This window comes from Cinclus cinclus, chromosome 5 (genome assembly GCF_963662255.1).
Source record: "Cinclus cinclus chromosome 5, bCinCin1.1, whole genome shotgun sequence".
NCBI lineage: Eukaryota > Metazoa > Chordata > Aves > Passeriformes > Cinclidae > Cinclus > Cinclus cinclus.
Genome location: NC_085050.1, coordinates 2,479,481 through 2,502,600, shown reverse-complemented (window position 1 = coordinate 2,502,600; position 23,120 = coordinate 2,479,481). Strand labels below are relative to the sequence as shown.

At 48.0% G+C, this 23,120-nt stretch overlaps 1 protein-coding gene across 2 annotated transcripts in view; it reads right to left on the bottom strand.

Moving 5' to 3' along the window:
* Positions 1 to 11,340: 11,340 nt before the first annotated feature.
* SLC4A11 (solute carrier family 4 member 11) overlaps positions 11,341 to 23,120 on the bottom strand; it is a 67,425-nt gene continuing 55,645 nt past the window's right edge. For both annotated transcript variants that reach the window (XM_062493956.1, XM_062493955.1), the window contains exons 17-19: positions 19,633 to 19,828; positions 17,930 to 18,099; positions 11,341 to 14,832 (exon numbers count right to left, since the gene is read on the bottom strand). In XM_062493956.1, the coding sequence (XP_062349940.1) occupies positions 14,769 to 14,832; positions 17,930 to 18,099; positions 19,633 to 19,828 (430 nt within the window). In that variant the 3' untranslated portion in view covers positions 11,341 to 14,768. The remainder of the gene's footprint in view (positions 14,833 to 17,929; positions 18,100 to 19,632; positions 19,829 to 23,120) is intronic.

The following is a 23,120-nucleotide window of genomic DNA, read 5'->3' as shown; positions in this document are numbered from 1 at the left end:
TAGATGTGGGAGCGGATGCGACACCGCGAGCCCACAGCTCCAGTGCGGGCACAGCCCCCGCCGGCTGCATCCCCTGCCCGTGGAACACGCAAACTTCAAAGCCGGGACCGCAAATCCCTGCTCCTGGCATGCGGTGGCCACGCACGGGCTGTCAGTAGCCACGGGATGCGGGATCTACGGCATGCAGCATCCCAGGGTACCACGCACAGCCCAGGCATCCCAGCTCGGTGCCGGAGCCTGAGCATCACCAGCACGCACAGCAGAGAGGCTCGGAGAGCCACCCGCGGGATTCCACCCCTGCAAGTATTTCCCAGCCGTCCACAAGGAAACTTCAGGGCAGGGCTCACCTCCCTGGATGCTCCGAGCATCCCGCACAAACCTGCATCCTCTTTATTTTTTGTTGGTGTTTTGTTTCAAACCCCGTTTCCCCCTGGAAGTTTTGTTTCAATCCAAGCCGGATTGCGGCTCCTTCCCTCCCTTTTTGTAGCATCCCCATTCTGCGGCGATGGGGCGGGGGGGTGGGTCCCGGAGTTACCTGTGCCGAGGGGGTGAGACATCCTCCAGGCGATCCCCTGCGAGCTCCGGGCAGGCGAGGAAGCAAAGAGCCACCCCCGGAGCATCCTTCTCCCCTCCCCGCCTCGCCCGTCCCTCCTACCGCCCTCCCCTCGCCTCTGCCGGGCACGGACCCAGATGGTCCCCGGCTCCTCGGAGCCCCAGGGAGGAGCAAAGAGCGGGGCGGGGGGGTCCAGGCTGGATCCTGCAGCGATGGGAGGGAGCGGGGAGCGTGTGAGGATCTGGAGGGAAAGGCTGGAAGTTGAGGAGATGCCATGGAGCGCTGAGAGGCAGGAGAAGCAGCCTGGAACCCAGCAAGTAGGGCAGGCACAGGGAAAGGCGCCCTTCCCCATGATTTTTTTTTTTTTAAGGATTATTTTACAGGAGAGGGGTTCTTTTCTCGTTCGGTGTTTTTTGTTTTGTTTTTTTTTTTTTGGTTTTTTGGGTTTTTTTTGTTTTTTTTTCCCCAGCACTCCTGGCCTGTAGCGGGTCTCGTGTTCCTTCAGCTCCACGCTGAGGAGCAGCAAACAGCCAGGGAGAGGCAGATCCTTAAAGATCAAATTACCATTCCAAAACCGAGACTATATATATTAAAAAAAACAAAAACAAACAAACAAAAAAAAAACCACAAAGGGGAAAGAACATGGAGAGACCCACATCCACTTCCCTCCCCACCAAATGTTCCATGGGGACTTTGGAGCTGGGATCACTCTGATATTTCAACCCAGGGCAGCAGATGTCAGTCACAGTTTGCTCCTCCCGGGGTGGAAGATGCGAAGCACAGGCATCTACGACACTGGTTGTTCCCAAGGTCATTCCCTCGGGAATTCAGCCCCTCTGCTGCCTTCCCGGGAGGATGGACAGTGCGGGGCCGTCCTGCATCCCTCGGGATGGGGGAGAGGTGCGGGGACGTCACCGTGGAGCTGTTCGCGATTCCCGAGCCCGGCGATTCGGGAGCGAGGTGGGAATCTCATCCCAGGACACCCAGGGGACAGCCTGGAGGGCTGAGCCTGGGAAAAACACCTTGCAATCTCAGTGATGCCAAACACTGCATTATTACCTCCGGGCAGAGCCGGCACCGATCCCTAGGGATTTTTGGGGCAGATGTTCCCGAAAAGGAAAAAAAAATAGAAAAAAAAAAGAAAAAAAAAAAAGGAAAAAAAAAAGCATCCGCAAGGAAAGCGCCGGTGAGCTAAACCAGGGCTGTTAAAGCTGTGCTTAGCGCTGGGGTTCCTCCTTTGCTGCTCGAGCATCGCAGCGTGTGTGGGAGGCTGGTGAAAATAGCTTCCTCGCCAGGCCAGGACGTGCTGGAAGAGCTTCGGGATTTATTTTTTTTTTCTTTTTTTCCGTGACAGGTGGGTTTTTTTTTTGTTGTTGTTTGTTTGTTTGGTTGGTTTTTTTGGTTTTTTTTTTTTTTTCCCAGCCCCTCCAGTGCAGTGACGAGCCAAGGTGGGATGAGGTTGATGCACAAACCCTGCACGGCTTGAGGAGTGGGAGCTCACTGAGATTTGCCAAATACACCCGGAATTTCCAGGGAGGAAAAGGGGATCTGCAGAACTCCCTGCTGCGGGAACCGCCGGATTCTGCAGTCTCCAAACCCAGACAAATTCAGCCAAGGATGAAAACACCCCCTGAGGACCGGCTCAGGCAGTCTGTGGCCAGATGTCGGGAGAATTTCAGCGAAACAATCTGTGCCCGAGGCACAGATCTGCTCCCACCCCTGGGAGAGGGGATAGAGGAAGGATAGGGGGTGGGGGACAGGCTGGAGGTGTTTTTCCAACTTCCCTGGAGATTTTTTTCCAGCTTCCCTGGAGGCTGCCTTTGGGAGAACATCATGGCAAGGAGCTCCTGTGCACTAAGGAGAGACAGGGAAGGATTTTTTCCTCTCGCTGGTTCACGCACAGAGGTCGAGTTCATGTCCTGGCAGAAGAGGAAGGAGGGAGAAAAAAAAAAGGTGATTTTAGAAGTGAGGAGCTTCCTGGGCTCTTTGTTCTGGCTTTCCAGGACTTTTGGCAGAGCCTCAAAATCCTGCAAGAGCTCCAGGGAGCAGACTTTACCCCACTCTGTCTCATCCTACCCCATTTCTGTAGGATGCAACCTCCAGCTTTTCCCTTTCAGACCTCCTGCAGGTCTGGGAACTCCTTGAGGGGACCTTCCCCCCATTTTTCCAATGTAATGAGCTGCTCTCATAACTTGGGGAGCAGCGAAATTCCTGCAAAAACAGGGGCAGAAAGTGACTCCCGGCTCATGGGACACTCACCAAGCATCCAGAGGGGACATTCTTTGCTTGGGTTGACTTTGGGGAGGACAGAAGGGAAAATGCCAATTTTCATGTGAAGAAATAATTAAAATAATTATTCTTCTTCTAGCAAAAAATCTTGGTGCAGCATTTCTCCAGCCCCAGGCCACGGTGACCTTGCTGAGACACTGCTTCTGGGGCGAGCTGGGAAGCACTAATTGCATTTAATGGCAATTAGGGGAGGAAATGGCCAGCGTGCCTGAGCTCAGCACTCACTAGAGCTTTCTGCCTTTGGCTGAGAGGACAGCACAGGTTTGGAGGAGCAGGGGTGGTGCTGGAGCAAGGTGGGGTGAACCCCAAGGGAGATTATCCATGCCAAACAAAGCCAGGAAGCAGAAAACACGAAATAATATAAAATAATAATAAAATAAAATAATAATAAAAAAATTCCCATTGCACCTGCAGCAGGGGAGGGGTGACCAAAGTCCTCCCAGCACTTCAGGAAGGAGCTGCCCAGATCTATTATTCCATTTTCATGTACAAATGGCCGTGAAGGGGCTATTTTATTAACAATTAATTGTGAATATTACACCCTATTAAGTCTAATGGCGAGGTAACAGGCGCAGTTATTAATATGCAAATTCGGAGAAATCTCATTAACTCCAACGTCCTGAACTTCCCGGTGTTTCCAGGACCAGAATCCCGAGGCAATATTCCCTGTAGCACAGATGCTGACATTTCTCCCTGCCCAGATGGATTAAATTAATCCCTTGGGACTCCCACCTTTTAAGGAGCATCTCTAAGGGTGGATTTTACCTCCAGGGAAATTCGGGATGAGCCGGTCTGGGGTATCCAAACCTTCCCTGCAGCTGCCACGGTGCTGCTCCCGTGGCTGTGATGAGGAATAACAAAAACGGAGGTGTTTTAGTGACCCAGATCTCATCCCCTTCTCTCCGTGAGCATCTCCTGCTTTCCCTCTGAGGCTCTCCCAAAAAAAGCTCCTGATGATCATCAAGGAACATCACCCCGGAATCACCCAGCAAACAAAAGAAAGATAGAAGTGGGAATGTGGTACCCAAGAGAGGGTTGGATCTCCCAGAAAATTAATCCCTTGCCTTGTGGTCCAACCCTATCCCCCTGGGATGTAAATTAACGATTTACCTATGATTTAAAACTCCAATATAGGATTTGGGGGTGGTTTTTTTTTCCCCCCTTATCAGTCCTGCCTAAAATAGAAAACAAAATAATAAAATGAAACTTTTCTGCTATTTTGAAAGGCTCTCATTGCGTTTTGCTGTTTGAGCAGGTGGGCAGCAATTGGAAATGTCACGGGAAAACGCCATCCAAAGGAGACATCCTAATAATTCATCTCCAAAAGGTGGATTTGCTGAAGAGAGGAGCTTTTTAATCCTGATCCGTGCAGCCACACTCCCTCTGCTGGAGCCTGCCCAGACAACAGGCAGCTTTTAGTCACCAAATTTACAAATTTTGGTTACCTGGGAGGGCTCTCAGGAGTTGTCTCTGTTCTCCATCAGATGTGGCCACAGCTCCTCCCGATGTCCTGCTCAGCTGGGACTGCCCTGGGGAGATGGGGATGAGCTGGAAGGGACATTTGGGGATGAGGTGGTGGAAGAGAAGCCCCTGACAGAAAACTTTTGGCTGCAGCTCCTCCTGTCCACCCTGAAGCTGCCTGTGGTGGGTGCCAAAAGGATTTCCAGAGAGGGAAGGCTGATGAAATTAGGGAAAAACCCCAAGAAAGTGAAATAGGAAAAAGAGGGGGGGAAAAAATGATTTAGGTGAAGTCTCCAACAAAAATCCCTCAGCCCTGCAGCTCTGGTTCGAGGCTGTATTCACCCATTTGCCAGATTCTTTTTGGTGATTTTACTTATTCAAAGTAATGAAAATGCAGCTTTTCCACCTACTGGTCTTCCATCCACCTTTTCCAAAGGTTTGGGAAGAGGCTGTTTTTAGGTGTGTGCAGTAAGATGAGAGGTTTATTTGGGGGGCTCAGATAGAGTTATCCAGAAGAGAGAGGCCCCCCCCCCCCCCCCTTTGGTGCCTGGGGAAAAGCCTGGAGAAAAGGGGGATCAGGGGGGACCTTGTGGCTCTGCACAACTCCCTGACAGGAGGGGACAGCCAGGGGGGATTTGGGATCTGCTCCCAGGGAACAGGGACAGGAGGAGAGGGAACAGCCTCAAGTTGTGCCAGGGGAGGTTTAGATTGGATATTTAGAGAAAATTCTTCACAGAAAGGGCGTCCGGCCCTTCCCAGCTGCCCAGGGCAGTGCTGGAGTCCCCATCCCTGGAGGGATTCAAAAGCTGTGTGGATGTGGCACTTGGGGATGTGGGTCAGTGGTGGGGGAATGGTTGGACTGGATGATCTCAGGGAGTTTTTCCATCCTAAATAATTCAGTGATCCTATAACACCTCTGGGTCCTCCCCAGCAGGGATGCAGAGCAAACACTCCTGGGCAAACCTTTCCTAAAGGAGAGCAGGACAGGTCCCTGTGGAGAGCAGCAGGAGGAGGGAACGCTGCTCTGGGACATCGAGCTGCAGGGAGGGAGCTCACAGGGCTCTGTCCCCTTTGGAGCAAACCACTCCATGAAAACCTTCTCTGCCAATATTTTTTGGGTCCCTGGTTTTGGGCAGAAGGGAAAACCCCTGGCAGTGTCCAAGGCCAGGTTGGACAGGGCTTGGAGCAACCTGGGACAGTGGGAAGTGTCCCTGCCCATGGAATGAGAGGGGTTTAAGGTCCTTCCAACCAAAACCAATCCATGATTTCTGCTTTCCACACAGGATTTGGGGCTGGTTGAGCTTGAGTCAAGCCCTGCACCCACCATCTTCCCATTCTGAGCCCGGGGTTCTCCACACTCGGTGCCCAGGTGATGGAGAGGGATTGGGATGAGGCTCTCGGGAGGTTGGAGCACGTTTTGGAGGTTTGGGAGTGAAACACGTTCCCTGTTCTCTTCTCTGTCCCCTAGATGGCACCGGCTCTCAGCACATCAAATCCCCGATGAAAGCCAGCAGGGCCAGAAACAAACACAAAATCCACCCCGAACATTTAAAAGAAAAAAACCCAAAAAACAACAAAACAAAAAACCCAACCAAACAAAACAAAACAAAACAAAACAAAACAAAGAAAACCCAAAAAACCCAACCAACCAACCAACAACAAAAAAACAAATAAAAAACACAAAAAAACCCAAAAAACAAAAACCCAACCAAACAAAAAAACTAACCTAATCAAACAAAACAAAAAAAAAAAAAAAAAAAACCAACCAAACAACAAAATGCCAAAAGAAACAAACAAAACAAACCCTGCTGACACTGCAGGATTTCTGCTGCTCTCTCTTCTGGTCCATCTCTGGGTTCTGCATCCCCCCAAAATTCAGGGGACAGGGAAGGACTCGTTTCTTCTCCCCAGCTTTGCTGCAGTGGCACGTGGATATCTGGGGACTGTGACAGATCCTGTCACACCTGGATCACTCCAGGAGGAGATTTCAGTTCTTTATAGGGCTGGGAAGTGCAGGGAGGAATATTCCAGCTCCCTTTTCAGTTTAAACCAAAGCAGGAGATCGAGGAGGGAAAGTTACTGACAAAATCATCAGTTTGAAGACTCAGCCAACCTAAATAATCCTTTTTTCCATGTCCTCCATGGCACAGGGCAAACCCACACATCATATTCCTGGGGCCTGGCTCTTCCTTGGTCAGTTCATCCATGAAATTTTTGGCCACCTCACATTTCAAGCCTTCTGCAAAGCTCCAGGCAGAGCACCACTTGTGTCCTGGTGGGGAAGGAAGGGCAATGTGAGGGAAACACATCAAACCCAACCCCGACCCTCCCCAGCTCTGCACCAAATGCCGCCGACATTTAAAGCAATATCTGTATAAAATCTGCTCTGAACAGGGGCTCATCCAAAAGAAATCCATGCAGTGACATCCAGAAGGTGCCAAGCACCTCCCTCCCACCTCCTGCCTGCTGCTCAGCATCCATCCCCAGGGATCTGCAAGATCCCCACATCTCCCAGAGGCTCTGTTTGAGCACAACCACTTCTCACAGATTTTTCTGTCCTGTTTTGGGACTTTCCAGCCTGTGCAGGAAGGAGGGAGCAGCCCTGGGTTGGGACAGGTTCAGTGCTCTGCTCCTGGCACATCCCAGCAATCCCCATGGCAGAGCAGGGAGCGTCTCCCATCCCAAAAATCAGAGGCAAACCCCTAAATTAACACCACCCAAACTGCTCCCACTTTTCCTGGGATTCAGTCCACTTATGAATTGGGATTTTTTTAATACATAGATTTATATGAGGCGGTGTTTTAGGACAGCTCATGCTGATGAAGGCCAGAGCTGGAGAAGGAATCCCATGGAACGTGGGGAGATGCAGAAGCTGGAGATCAGGGACAAGTTTGCAGGCTCTGGTTTGTCCCAGATCCTGCTCTGAGACACACACAGCCATTCCCAGCCTCACCTCAACCTCCTGTCCTCATGAGCTGCTTCAGGATCCTTGAGTTAAAGGAGATTGGAGGGCAACTGGATGCTGGATCCAAGCCTGGATCCTGTGGCAGCTAACAAATCCACTCCTTGGAGAAGAGGCTCATTCCCAGGTTCGTCAATGACAACATTCACCAGGATTTGGGTTCATCTCTGGTTTGGGTGATGCCAAGGAAGTCAGAGCCACCTCCAGATGCTCTCAGTTCACCAAATCAGGTCAAAGGTGGAGTTATTCCCCATTAAATGATGAAATAATCCATTTTTTGGCTCCCCAGGCTCTCATGTATCAGACATGTTCTCTCACAGTCACAGCTGAGATGCTCAAATCCTCCAAGTGCTGGGGATTGCACAAATATCCCCAGTCCCCAGAGAAACACCCTCAGCACTGGGAGAGAAACCCAGACTGTGCTGGGAACTTCAGATTAAAGAAAAGACAGGGATTGGGCAAAAAGTAGAGATATATAAACAGCATATTTCTTTTTTATTTCCATTTTAAACACAGAACTCCCTCATACAACCAAAGAATTCCCTCTCCCTCTCCTCCCCAAGCAACTCTTATCAAAATAAATCCTTCACTGGAAAAATCAACACCAGATCAGGGACATGTGCTGGGAGAGCCTCTTTAGCATTGTCTATGGGCCAGAAATCCCTGGACAGGGATCTCCCTCACTTAAAATCCTGTCTGAGAATCATGGGACAAAGGGAGAAGGATTTAACCAGTTACACATCATGGGGGGAAATAAACCCAGCACTGTTACACATCACTGGAAATCCACCCTACACTGCAGGGAAAGGGAGATGAGCTGGATCTGCCCCTGGAAGGTTTATCTTCTTAGACAGGGCTTATCCTGCATTTACACTTCCCCCAGGGAAAGCAGGAGGGGAAAAGGGGGGAGTATTTAAGATATTTATATGTTTAGGATACGCCTTTCTCAGGTGAGATCATGGAGAAGGGGTTGGTTTGCATTAATTTGAGGGTGTAGCTTGGATAAAGTTTAGGGGGTTTGTAGCTGCTGAACTGTTGCAGTTTTTAGCAAGAAAACTCCTGTTTTCTGGGGTAACATCTCATAGGATCATGGAACGTCCCGACTTTGAAGGGACCCGTGAGGATCATTGAGTCAGGTGCAAACACCAACAGAGAGGACAGGGAAAGGAGGGGATAAACACCTCCAAAACCAGCAGAGCCCTCAGTCCCTGATGAAACCCGTGTGGCCCCACCAGACACCACAGGCCAAACCCTCCCAGGGTCAATCAGCAGCTCCTCACTCTCTCCCCAGTGGCTGCTCTGCTTTGCAGCTGGATCATTCTTTCTCCCATGGGAATAGATGCACTTGGACCTGCTGGGCACCTCAGAGCACAGCCCAGCTCCAAGTGGACACATCCAACACATCCCAGGGGCTGCAGCTTCCTGACTTGGCCACTAAATGCCAGGATCATAATTACTCTTTAATATCAGAAATGGTGGAGATGGGAGGGAGCTGCCAACACCTGGGCAGGCAAGGGAAGCTCTGCAGTGAAGAGCCTGGAGGGACAGGACACAGGGAATGGCTTCCCACTGCCAGAGGGCAGGGATTGATGGGATATTGGGAAGGAATTGTTCCCTGTGAGGGTGGGCAGGTCCTGGCACAGGGTGCCCAGAGAAGCTGTGGCTGCCCCTGGATCCCTGGAAGTGTCCAAGGCCAGGCTGGATGGGGCTTGGAGCAACCTGGGACAGTGGAAGGTGTCTCTGCCCTGAAGGGGGTGGAATGAGATGGGATTTAGGGTCCCTTCCAACCCCAACCCATTCCTGAATCCCATAAAATCCTGCTCAAGCAGACTGGCACTCCCCTGGAGGTGCTATTTGAAATCAGTGGCACTGGTCCCAAATTTGAGAAATGTGATGCTTTGAACAGCAGAGGCGCCAGCAGAGCTCCCAGGGGAAGCAGCTCCAGCCAGGAGGGGACACGTTCCGAGCTCCATCACTCACATCAAAGAGCTCACCCCCAGCACTGGGGATGCTCAGGGCACCCGGGGCTGCACCTTCTGCTCCAGCCACCCCTGATCTCCCTCCCAGACACTGCAGCACCACCCAGCTCATCCAGCCATGGAAAACTCACCTAAGACAAGCGTTCCAAGACACCAATTGTTGCTGCTGGGAAGATGAGAAATTCTCCCAGCCCCCCCAAAAGCCTCCCCGGCACTGCAATCAATCCCCTAGTGTTGAATTTGATGGGAGGATTTCCTGCAGCCCCTGATCACATCACAAACACCCCACTGCTGCAGAGCTCCTGCCTCTCCCCACGTGCTAAGGAGTGCCAGCATCACTCAGATCAGGAGGGAGAGACTTTATTTTCAAGCTGTTTTTTCCCAACTCTTTGCGTTTTGCTCCCCTTCTGTGGCTGAGTAAGGGGCACTGCTCATGCAGCAGCAGGTATTTGTCTCATGGATGAAGAGCAGACTCTCCAAGTGAGCAGCTCTTTGCAGGAGAGGCAGATGGGGAGCAGAAGGCAGCAGCTCCCCCAGGACAGGCTCTTCAATATTTAATGTCACATCAGAGCAGAGCCAAGCAATCCGAGCTCATGCAGCATTTTGTACAAGGCAAAGAAAGACACAGCCAGGGAAGTGTGAAAGGAAAACACCCAAAAGCCAAAGAGGAAAGTGCTAATTTGTGATTCTAAAGCTTGTACTGCAACAACTCCCTCCCCTCTGCTCTGTCCACAACGTTCAGGGTTTGCTCTTTGCAAGCAGTGCTGCAGCTACGAGTGGAATGGGCAGGGTTTGGTCCTTCAGTGCTTTCATTAGACAGGAAAACAATTAGAGATGATTCTCTTCTAACATTCACAGGCCTCAATACAGAAAACAACCCAGCTCCATCCTATTATGTCTATTTAGGTTGTTTTGGAAGCTTGGCAGATGAAAGGAGGATATCCCAACTGGAACAGGGGTAATAAAGGAGATTTCCGAAGGGATGGGGACAACTGCTGGACACTTATGAATTCTTCATCATTGCTCATGTGGCAAAGGAGCCCCAAGGAGCAGCCACTGCCAGACACAGGCTCAGGTTCTCCAGGAAAAATTCTCTCCCAGCACCTGGGCATTTCCACAGTGGAAATTCCAGAGCCAGCTTCTAGAATGGGCTGGGAAAGCAGAGCTGGGTCAGGAGATGACAGCAAACAGCTTGCACTGAGTTTTGGGAGAACAGACACAACAGAAGTGCTCGAGCCACCCCTGGCTCTGCCCATCAGCATTCCAGGCAGGTAGAAACCCCACAAAGGGCAGATTCAGAATGCAACAAACAATTAAAAAAGGTTGGAAAGGAATAACATGAACATGACAATGATGGTGTGGATGCCTGGTGGGACACACTGGAAAACAGGAGCTGCTTTTGGTGATGTGACATCTCAGGTCCCTTTCTTGTGCTGAGAGCTCCACAAAAAAAAACCCCAAACCAACCCCTTTCCTCCCACCTCCAAACATTCTCTCCAACTTTGGGGGAACTTCCTGCTCCTCCCAGGAGGGTCCACAGAGCCCAGTCCAGCAGCAGCTCCTAAAGCAGCCAAAAGCCACGAGCAGAAGTTTGCAAAGTCTCAGTCTCTGGGCACAGCTGGGGATGTGGAATTTTGGGGAAGAACCTACAACTGTGCATAAGTGTGGCCATCTACCCTGTTTCTTTCCAGAGCATCCCAGTTCCCTGGACCATCAGGAAGCTCATCCTGGGGCTCAAGAAGTCCTGGGGCTCATCTTGGACCACTTCACCAGCAGCAGCTCTGAGCCAAAGCAGCTGAACCCCTTTACTCCATCCCCATCCTTTGGCAGCACTGATGCACGTCCAAGCAGAGCTTGACATTTCTTAGATAACTTCAAATGTCGGTGCCAGGGAGCTTGGGGTTGTTGCAGGGAAGTTGTCAGCTGCACTTCCTAAACAATCCCAAAAGTGCTGCACTGCTTGTTCTGCAAGTTCCACCTTTTCACCAATTTCCCTTCATTTACATGGACAAACACATCAAATCCCACATGCAGCACGTCAAGGACGTCTTCAAAAGCAACAAAATAAAGTCTCAGACCAACAAAGCCAGTCAGGTACAAATCCAATTTTAATTGTCAAGCTCACTTCTAGCTCCTACATTCAACACAAGGATCAAAAACTACAAGTTTGAGAGTAGAATTTTATTCTATCCCCAGTTTCTGATCGTTGTGGCAGCTGTCAAATGGCAACTTCCAAAATCCACTCGTTTCAGAAGCTTTTCCCTACCTTGCAATGCCAGGTGAACCCCACGGACTCGCCCAACACCTCTTGACACCTTTCAGACTCAGTTCTTTGGCAACAGTTATACAGAGCATTGTGCGTATATAAAGAGCTTATAATAAAACTTCTTTTACATTCTAATTGTCTTAAACCTTCACAGAAGTATTAAAGTGCTCAATCAACTCTGAACAAACCCTCCTTCCCTAGTCAGCTACTTCCTGGAAACGCCTGCACTTAAATCAGCAAAACCAGAAGCAAACAAGAAGAGAAAAGGCATGTAAAAATAAAACAAATCCTCTGCAGGATCATGAAAACCCCTTCTGACACAAGAGGCCTCGAGTCTCACATCTCCCTCCTACCCAAACTTTGAGACATAGGTCCAAATGCTCAACCAATCCAGCACAGCCTTTTTTCCCCCCAATCAAGCTGTGCTGATTTCCCATCAGTCTATTCTTTGGCCCCTGACTTCTGTAAGAACAAAAAACCCTGCAGAACAGAATCCTACTGATGCTACAAAGAGAATACAAACACTGAAGTCACACCGGTGAAGGAAAATAAAAGACATAAACAAGAGTTGTGGTGGATATTTAACCCTCCCTGCTGCCTGGATTTTAAATTCTCTCTGCAACATTTGACACTCTCTGGAATTGATCTTTCAAAAAGACTTCAAATGGGGACATTTCCGGCCCTTCTAAGTAGGGGATGGATGGTGCAACTCAAAACTATTTCATCTGGCAAGAACTGCAGGCCAGTCTACCTCACTATGGCTCTGTGCCTGAGGAATTCCCACCCAGAGCCTCAAAGAGCACCAAAGCCACGTTCCCTTGGGCACATCCTGTCCTTCCTCCAGCCACAGCACCCAAAACATCACTTAAACCACCCCACAAGGTGACTTCCTCCTGTGGAGACACCAGGAATTCACCCACAGGACACGTGCATGTTACAGCTTTACTCAGCCAGAGGATGACACCTCTGATTGCAGCTTTGCTGAAATCTTTTGACATCTGTGGGAAAAACGTGTTATTTCAGCCTCAGCAGCCCTCTGCACTCCATGGCTTCCAGCAGGTCCTGAACTGCTGGCTGTCACCTGCCCTTTTGCTGTTGACTGAAGATCAGGCAGAGTTCTGCCACCTCTGAAATCCTGTCTGCCCCTGTTCCTACATGCCACCCTGGCTAAGAGCTCCGAGTGATCCTGCCACAGAAACGACTCAAAAGCCAGGGAATCTTGGGGAAAGTGGTCAGAAACCACGCTCAGGTTTGTACCTGCTCTTGCCAGACGTGGCAGGAGCCAACCCTGCTGCCCCCGAGGCTGCTGAAAGCCAAATTCCCTGCCTTGATGCCCTGGGGTGGTCACCTCGACCCCGAGACTCCTCACACCAGCTTGGTGCCACGTGAAAGTTGTGGTTTTGCTATCTGTGACACTGTTCTGCTTGCTAAGCTGAAGGGTTTCCCCTACAATTCCCTCAGGGATATAAAACCATGGATGTAGGAACTCTGGCTGCTCTCCTCCCTCGAGTCTCAATACAAAGGGTTTAGTAAGAAAATGAAAACATTAGTTCTGCACACGTGATCAAGAGCTGTGGGCAGCTCCACAAAGATTAAATACCTTCTGATCTTTAGTGCAAATACACCAAATTTGCAGTGGCTTGAGCCTGGCTTAGTGTCAGCACAGGAGCTTTGCACCCAAAGCCTTCCTCCCTCATGGCTGGGTTGGTCTCCCTCACCATGCTGGGGTGGGAGGAAAAGAAAACTCTGCACCATCTACTGGGCAAGTAACTGGTAAGAAGCACTTCTCTGTGCTGATTAATTCATATTTTACATTCCTCTTCTTCCCTCATTTCTACTCTTTTGAAAGTTCATCACCGAGGCCTACAATTTTCTGAACATTTTTAGCTGTGACCTGTGATGTGCCAAGCACTGAACTAAAGGGCAGCTTGTTTCACAGTACTCCAAGAAGAAAACTGACCATAGTACAAGCAAAATTAAATAAACTGAAATATAAAAGACAGCAGAAGTTAAGATTCATCCAGAAATATAATATAAGGTCTGGGGGGAAACTGGAAATCAGCTACACAACAGAAACAATGAAATGACCAACAAGTAAGTATTGATTAGGTGAAAAGAGGAAAACTTTCATTGCATTCTGTACATCAAAATTAAATGAAAAATTCACATGTTGGAGCCTCGAGACAGAATGATGAAGGATCTCAAGCCACAGGAAGGAGAAAGCAACGAAAACACCTTGAATAAAGCAACACGTGAACAAAACCAGTAACTGAGCAGCTTCCAAAGGAATAAAAGTGACCATATCTCAAATGAGAAAAAGCAGCACTGAAGCAGAGAACAAGTATATGGTCAGGACATGGTGGGTAACACTGACTGCACAAAACACTTGTGAATTTAGAAAGAACCAGGCCTATTTGTATATCTATGCAAAATATATACACAACTCCATATGTATATATGTACACATAGGCACTACTGTACATATGTATATGCAACCTCGACACAACTGCCCTCTGGGTGCAAGCAAAAAATGCTGCAGTTGTGCAAAACCTACAATTCTGTGTTTGATTACCCAGGAGAAATGGGAGAAAGATCCAAACTAATGCCCAAACAGCTCAAACCCAGAAGGGGTTTCATCCACAGGGCAGTGCGAGCCCAGCCCCTGAATGTTCCCAGCTCATTTGCAGGAATTAAAAATTCATCCAAAGCCGTGGGTTGTAGCAGAACACACTGCAACTGTTTCCAAACCCATTAATCTGAGAAAACAGCTACCATCTCTCCTGACATGAGTGGTTTAGCAGGAGGCCATCCCACCCAGAACACCACTTTGGGAATGCTGGGTGCACAGGGAATTGGATTCGAAGGCCAGGACAGGGCTGTCATTCTATAAAACAAGGGTCAGTTGCTGTTCTTAGTGTTGGGGAAGAGAAGGATGTGGTGCATTACAAAAACCCCCCCCACCCTCAAACAAGGGAACACAGGACAACTCTGGATGCTCCAACCGTGCAGCCAGGCTGATCTTTGGGGTTTGTGTGGTTGGGGATGTGGAAAGTAGCATTTTCCATAAAGCTTGTTCGCCTCACAGCTCCAGAGAGCATCGTCCTCTCAAGTCCAAGGCTCCCTTGGTCTGGCACAGGCCCCGTGGAGCTGTGCCAGGAGTGCATTGCCAACGTCAGAGCACGAAGAAAGTGGTGAAAGAAAACTGCAGGAGATGGTCCCACGCCTTTTCCAGCCCCAAAGGAGTTGTCCCTGCTGCCTTCAGTACTCTGCATCCATGGCATCCAGGTACTTGGCCTCGATGATCCTCGGGAGCAGGTTGTACCTAAGGCAGAGCAGAGACAGGGACTCAGTCCTGCTTTATGCAGCGTTTTTCTCTCTGCCCCAAAGCTCCCAGGTGAGTTTGGCCGTGAAATTCACCCAGCTGAGGGGGACACGAAGTGAGGGAGAGCAAAACCAACCAATCCTGCAAGCAAACATAGTGTCCATAGGAACAGCAAAGGAGGAACTTCCCTCTGGAAGAGCCTCCTCCTTTCAGCTGTAACATCCTCATCCTCGCAGGAGGAACGTCACTCTCCTAAATCTCTGTCACCACCGAGTCCCCAGGGTGACAAAAATACAAAGGTGAAGAGCCGTGACTCCAAACAAGACCATCTCGACCTGGTGTCTGGCTTCTCCACGTGCAGACAGAGATTCCCTTACTTAAAAAAAATATTGAAATTTGATTTTTTTGCAAGAACATCCTCGCAAATTAATGTATTTGGCTTAGAAAGGCGCTGTGAAGTTGCTCTTGTAAATGCCAGTGCACATTTACGTGACATTTCCCCTTGTTTAACAAGGAAGCGACTCTTCAGGTGCTAAAATAACTCATAAAGCACCAAAAAAAAAAAAAAATCAGTTTCAGGTTTCAACAGCTGAGCAGGAGATTCCAAACATCACTTATTAATGAGAAATACCAGGATCTCATTAAATAGATCCAGCATAGAACAAAAAGCTTGAGAGCCCATACAAGAGACAACTTGGAGAGAAGATTCTTCTGTGGGCAACCAAAAACTCATCATCCCAAAGTTCTGAATCTGAGCCAGGAACTGGGAATACCCAAAGAGATCAGGTTTTCTTCCAGCAGGCTGCTTCCCACTGCAGTAATGGATTTCAGTGGCTTCTCAGTATCTGTCTAAGACCACACCAGTGATCCCTCAGTATTAACAACACAAATCATGTTTCTAAAAGCTGTTGGATGGATGGAAATGTGGCTTTGGGACGTGGCTGGTGTTTTGGATGGGACACCAAGCCATGCCTCACTCATTTCTGTTTGATTCTGGAATTTGCCCCCTGGCTACTGTCCCATCTCCTCTTTTTCCCTTCACTTCTCAAAAATAATAAAAAAAAAGGGAGAAAATATATTAAATTTCTTCAACTGCCTCATCTATTTAGAGTGACAAATCTTTGGGAAAAAGTCATTAACTACAGGGCTCATGGATCATGGTGCTGTCTTCTTGGCTGGAGGCCACAGAAACTACATGAAGGCAAAAGAAATCAGAGGAAGGAAAGCCAAGGGCAAATTTCCACGCTGTGCCAGGCAGCAGCATCTTCCCCTTGGCAGCAGGGCTGATTATCCAGCTGCTGGGAAAAAACTGCCCTGGAAAGAGAAATGAGTTAGCAACACAGAGGGTATAAAGTAACAGCACCTTATTTACTGAAAAGAAGATATACTTGCATATTAGTATCTAGCTCTCAGTACAAGATCAGGTTTTTTTGACTGCATTCTCTCCACACTAATTGAGTTTTCTATTCCATGTCCAATACCTGAACTTGGCTGAGTGTGCCCCCCCGTTTTCTGTTCTGCACTGAGCTGCCCTGTGTGCAAAGCTGTGATTCCCACAAGAGCCACTCATGCAGCACTACTCACAGCAGAAATATTTACCAGCCACTCATCCAGGCACCTCAAGTGCCACCAGTGTGAAGGGCAGGTGAGGCATTACTGCCACAGGAACAATAATTTCTGTGTTCTCCAAACCTGTTTATCTTATAAAATCTAGCCCAAATGGCTCCTGCATGATCCTGTTGAAAGCCACGGTAGCTCTGACATTTGCTTTTGTTTCAGGAAGGACTGGACCCATCTTTATCAGCCAAGGAAAACACCACAGCAGGTGATGCAGATTAGCAAATTGGTAGTCCTGAACTTTGGGATCAGAGGGAAAAGCTCTGGGACTTCAAGCTCAAAGTCCAGCAGATACCACTGGTACCATGCTGGCCTAAAAATAATCAAGTGGACTGGAAACTTGATTTGTTCCTTCTAAGATCTTATTATGGCCTCTCATTATATCCAAAGGACTCAGAGCATGAATGATTTAACTGGAGAATGATGGGCAGTGGCTGCTAATGAACCCTAAGGAAGAAATTAGTCCAATTTCTTAAGGATTCTCTCTCAAGCTTGTAGGATATTGTGGAGTCCCAGCTTTAAACATATATTTTAAGTCTAAACATGGCCAGTTTCACCCAAGTGATCATTGACAGGGGCACCCAGCAGTGCAGGAGGTCTGTGAGGTCACCACAGCACTGGATAAGAGGTAAGGATTCCTCTTAGGAAAAGCTTCCAGCTCTGCTGTGAGCACTGGCCTGAGGAAATCAAATTGCAGAGTGATAAGGAAAAGTATCAAATACCACCTACAGGTTTGGGCTATGGCTTCTCAGGAAGATCAGGCATCTCACATCTCTCCAAAAAAAAAAAAAAAAAAAAGCAGAGGTTTTGGAGTTCTTGCCTCCTGGGAAGCTGGAAGAAAAGCACTTGCCAGCCCAGAACCCTCTGCACAACTCCCAGCAGCAGTGAAATCCTGATTCCTCCTCAGGCCTGAACAGCTGGTCAAACCAACCCTCTTCATTACCCACTTCCAGGAGCTGGTTAGTCTGGAAAATGCAGAAAACCCTCCTGAACCACTCACACTTCATGCAATAGTTGGGATTGGAAGGGACCTCTGGAGATCACCCAGTCCAATCCCCCTGGAGCAGGTGACACAGGGATGTGTCCAGGTGGGTTTGAAATGTCTCCAGAGAAGGAGATTCCATGGCCTCCCTTGGGCAGCTGTTCCAGTGCTCTGTCACCCTCAACATAAAGAAGCTCTTCCTCAGTTGAGGTGAAACTTCTTGTGTTTTAGTTGGTGGCCTTTATCCTTGTCCTGTCACCGGACACCATTGGAAAAAGTCTGGCACCATCCTGGAGATATTTATATGGATTGGTGAGATCTCTCCTCTCCTCTCCCTCTCCCTCTCCCTCTCCCTCTCCTCTAGACTACACAAGCCCAGCTCCCAGTTTCTCCTCTCCTCAGACTTCCAGTAATCCAAGTCTGATGGACTGGATTAAAAAAAACAACAAAAAAACGAGGCATGGGAGACAGGGAAAAGAAGACAGCCAAGCTTCCTACCTGATGGGGATCATCCCTATCATGATGAGGGGGAAGATCATCTTCATGTAAGGCAGGGGTGACATTCCAAAGCCACAGAGGATGAGGAGCTGCAGGACCTGCAGGCCTGTGAAATAGTGGATCTTCCTCTGGGGAACTCTGCGGATGTAATGGGTCGGAGGATAAGCAGTCTGGGAAGAGAAGAACCCCAGTTAGACATGCAGGGACCTGGACTTGTGACAGCAGAATGGGGCTTTGGGACACCAGGATTTGAAGGAAATCATCAGTTTGTACAAGCAATGCATCAGCATCAGAATCCTTAAAAGGTTCAGCAGCTGAACATGGGATTTGTAGGGTTAATTCCAGTGCCTTAAACCACAGCACTGGCAGCAAGACCAAGAGAATGACTGGGCACTGAGAGCTGGAGACAAGACAGGACACTCCTCAGGGCCACGACTGCCTCTGGGAATATCTGGAGTGCAATGCAGTATCTTGGGAAGTGCAGTAATGAGATTCCCTGAGGAGGACTGGCATTGTCAGGGCTCCACAGCCAGAGGTGCCTGTGGGGATGTGCAGGGGGAAGGAGAGCAGATGCATCCAGGTGTTGCTCCTGTCCACGCTTCCTCCACCTGACACCCAGCTCCTCATTATTTTAGAGCCTTCCAAGGCTCCAGGCTTGCCCCTGGTGCTCCCATCTCTTGGCTGAACCCCATTAGGGAAAGACCAAGAGATGAGGAAAAGTGCAGGAAGAGGCTGTGCTCAGACTGTGGGGATTTTCTCAGCTCCTATAAGCCACCCATTTTTGAGAAATAAGGAGGAAAAAAATGACATTAATAAGCTAAATATGGTGGTTTCTTTTGACAGTTCCTTGCTCATGTCTGAACAGAGGCTTTGACTCACTGTCTATACATCAATGAAGAGGGTGAGTGACTGTCTGCTGGCACCAGCTCAGCCTCAGTGGCTTTCAGATTGTGCCATGACTCATTAAAAGGTTTCCACAAAAGGGAGTTTTCTGTATTTGAGAATACTTTTTAATTTTCCACGCCAAAACCTGGAAAATTCCCCACATAATTCCTACTAAAACCAGAAGTAATAAGTGACATAGATCAGTAGCTGTTCAACCCTCATTCAAAAAATGACATGACAAATGTAATCTTTACCCAAAATTCAGTTTTAACCTCTGGCATGTAATACTGGAGATCAAGACAGATTAGCAGAGATGCAGAGCCAAATGTTGGGCTTATTAAACCCTTGTTACATAAGAGAAGGTGAGCTGGAGATTGCTCCAGGTACCACCTACACTGCCAAACAACACCTTTTTAGCACCTCTAACAGAGACAGATTTAAAAAAAAAAAAAAACATCTCCCAGGTTTGTTTTCAGCCCACATCAGAGAGGTTTCAATAACACAAGTAATTTCATTTTGAGTTTAAAATCCCATCTTGTGGTATTTCACACAAAATGAAAGTGTAAAACAGCATCCAAAAAATTACCTGCCTGAAGCTTTGCTGGGGAAATCAAAGATCATAATTTCCTGATGTTGTGCTTTTTATATTTTATATTATTACTTTTGTTAAATGCATGTACTTTGCAGATGACACGACAGCACAGGGAGATTTAAAACTCCCAAAAAAATCCTCAAAAAAAAAAAAATAAAAATCCCACACTGAGAGAGCAACAATTTGAAGAGCTGTGCGCTCAGGCTGCAAACACAGCTGCAGGTACCTGTTCCTTGAGCAGCAGAGCCACCCTTTCAAAGAGCTGGTTGCCATCAATGGAGGTGAGGGCGATGTAGAGGAAGAGGCCGAAGAGCACCGGCTTTGGGATCCACTGCAGAGGGAAGGGCAGGAGCAGCAGAGACAGCCCCACCAAGAAATTTGCCATCAGACTGGTCAGCCGGGTCTCCTTCACACTCACGATCCTGGAAGCAGGAAAAGAGAAGGGTGAGGAGATGGGATACCACCCCAAGATCCGTGATTTATCCCAGTGGCTGCTCCGTGGAGGAGCAGGACACGTGCCACAGGGCAAGGGAAATTCATCCCCACTGCACTGAGATCAGAGCCTGGCTGGAGCCAGGCCAGGTGCTTAATCCACAGCTCAGAGCAGCTGGAAAAGTGCTCAACTCCCCTTCTGCAAAACTCTACAGATCCTATCCTGAACTAAACTGCCCTCGAAACTCATTCTGTTTAGCACTATGCAGAAAAAAAAAAAACAAAAAAAAAAAACAAACCAGGCAAGAATCCTCTTTCTGGGCAGTAATCCTTCCCTTGATTTACCCTGGGCACATGCAACTGGCTTCTGTCCCAAAGAAAACTCATTGACTTGTCCAGGAAGTAAGGAACCTCTTGGAGAAAAAAAAAAAAAAAATAAACAAACAACAGAAAGTCAGCAGTCTCCTGACAGCAAGTCAGCATTTTTGATGGATACAAGGATCTCCCTGTTTACATGGAAGGGAATGCTGAGAGCACCACACAGGGATTCAATCCTGCTGTGGGCAATTGCCTATTACCATGCAAAACATGTCATTAATTAATGCAAATTTTCCAGAGCTGACAGGCCACAAATTGAGCTTTTTTAAGGGGAAGACTGACAGGAAAGCAGGCAGCAGATTTAGCAACCTACTTGAGGGGAGGCTGCTGTGTTTTCTTTGCACTGCAGCTAAACCTGTGAGCATCTCCTCCCAGTCTGAAAAAAATCACCAGAAACAATAGGAGGAAAGAAACCCCACATCTGTCAAGACTACTTACAAAGAGAGAAAAAGAGGATTCCTAATTTTTATTATTTTTTTTAAATACAAGATAAAGCCAACAATTCAGTGGATAAGCTAGTGAATAAATCACCCTATTATGAGGGAAAATTTTTGTCATTAGGCTGTTTTGGTGTAATTTAGTGACCTCATTCCCTGGATGAGACCCCTCAAATTCTGAATTAACCCTGTACACAAATTTCTCTGAGGATTAACATCAAAGATCTATCAAAACACACTTCCCTCCTTTGCACATGCACTGCTGGGACTTCCTAACTCCTTCTGTCCTAAAGAAGATTGAATTACTGCAATATTTAGTTGGAGAGTTTTGCTTAGAAGTAAAGTCAGGATGAACTTCAAACCTGTTTATACCTTCAAGGAGCAAAATGAAGCTGAGGAGATGAAGGAGCCTTCCACACCTGTATTTGGAGAGGGAGGGAAAGGGTGACAGCCCAAAGCTTGCTCTGAGAATTTGGACAACAAGGCAGAATTAACACCAGGAGTGATGAGACCTAAGGAATAACAGGTACCACAAACAGCACACAAAGTCCTGAAATCATCCAGGCTTACCAGGACAGGATGCACAGAGGTGTTAACACTTAAGTAACCTTCCAGCAGGTTTAAACCACAGCTTTTCTCCTTCCAAGCAGATTTTGTTGGATCCTCTTACAAGTCTCCTAAATCCAAGGGGTCCCTGCCAGTGCCTAGAGAAGCTGAGGGAGAGCAGAGCTCTTCACTCTTGCCAGCTCTGGTAAAACTGGGACATCACCTAAATGGGTTTGGCAGCTTTCCCACTGCCCCAGGTCTGGATCACCACAGAAATCCTGGAGATGAACGGAGCCGAACAGCTTAAAGTGCAACTGGAAGTGCTGGACCAGAGTAATTCCAGAGTCTGGTCACTCCAGAGCTGCCAGAACCACGATGAGCCTCTGTGGTGGCTCAGAGAAGCAGGAGTTTAAGGATTCACTGATTTAACCTCAGCCAGGTACAGCAAGAGTTTCTCCAGCACCAGGTCAGCCACAGAAGAAGAAATTCTGCTATTTCAGACAGAGATCTCCCCTCCAGCTGGGGAGGCTCCTGCCCTTGCAAGCACACACAAGTTTGCAAGGGGAAGTCATGCAAATGGAAGAGTTCAGGGAAAAAAACCCACAAATTTCAATCAAATTTTCAAAACCACATTTCAGTCAGATGCAAGGCTGCAAGTACAAGATCAGAGTGGCAGCCCTTTGGTAAGAGATTTCTGAAGTCCATGGAATTTTCTACAGCCATCTCTTAGGGATGCAGCAATCACAGCACTGTGTTTGATCACAGACAAGATGTACTGCAATTGCTGCCAGCTCCTGCAAATGCCACTGATTAGTTTGGAATATTTTATCAGAACATAGCTAAAATTGCTCATAATTGGTCAACATGATGATTTTTAAAACTGATGTTCCCATCTTTAGATTGGTCTTCTGCTAATTCTAGCACCTCATTTCCAGAATAAGAACATCACAGTCACATTAAGTCAACAGAGGAATCCTTGATTTCCATGTGTTCAGAATCTGGTTTGGCCCTTGAGGAAACAGCTCCAGAAAGTCTGTGCTGTGATGGAAATAAAGTAATTAATGGAGATTAAAGAGCATAATCCAGGCTCATTTCCCCAAAATCCTCTAAATATGGCTAGCATGGGATTAGCCATTCCTGAACTTCTCCAAGTAAGCAACAAGAGCCTGTTTGCAGATTGCCACAGGAAACTTAAATCGTTTCTCTACAGGGGAGAAGAAAATTTTGCTTTCACTGGGACAGATCTTTATCCTTGTTTATGTCATCATCCTGTGGGAGCTTTGATTTGAGTGCAGGGAAGGAGCCTGCCAAGGGAGACAGAGCTGGTTTTCTAATTGAGCTTCATTTCTTTTTCAGCAGAGATGGTTAAGAGGGGGAGAAAAAAAAAAAAAAAGGATGACTATATTGCTTGGAGCCTCCTATTCTAGCCCCAGTGTTTCGCAGAGAACAAAAGCTTTGGTCTCAAAGGGAGTTCAAAGCTCTAGGAAACCCTCATTCCCTTTTTCACTCCCAGTATCCAGTTCCCAGCACTGATTTGCCTCCAGCAGAGCAGAGCTGTGCCATGAGGGAACACATTCAGGGAGGTCAGGGCAGCCCTCAGCCCTTCCAGGATAATCACTGGAGCTATATCTAGGTCAGAGTGGCCAAAAAGGTCTCTCTGGTGCTCTTCTTTTTTAGGGCAGTTGGGTGAAGGAGGAGAGAACAAGGGGACTTAACTTTGTCCAGGTAAAGCCAGAATACAGAATCGTGACAGTGGAAAAACAGGAAAAAGAGGCACTTGAATATTAAAAGTGACAACAGGAGACACAGGAGGGAGGTTTGGCACATGTGTTTCAAAGTGTGAGCTCTGCATCTCTCAAAGAAACTGAAAGAGAGTGGAGGTATCCCAGAGCACATCATGGACACAAAGAACAGGGGCATG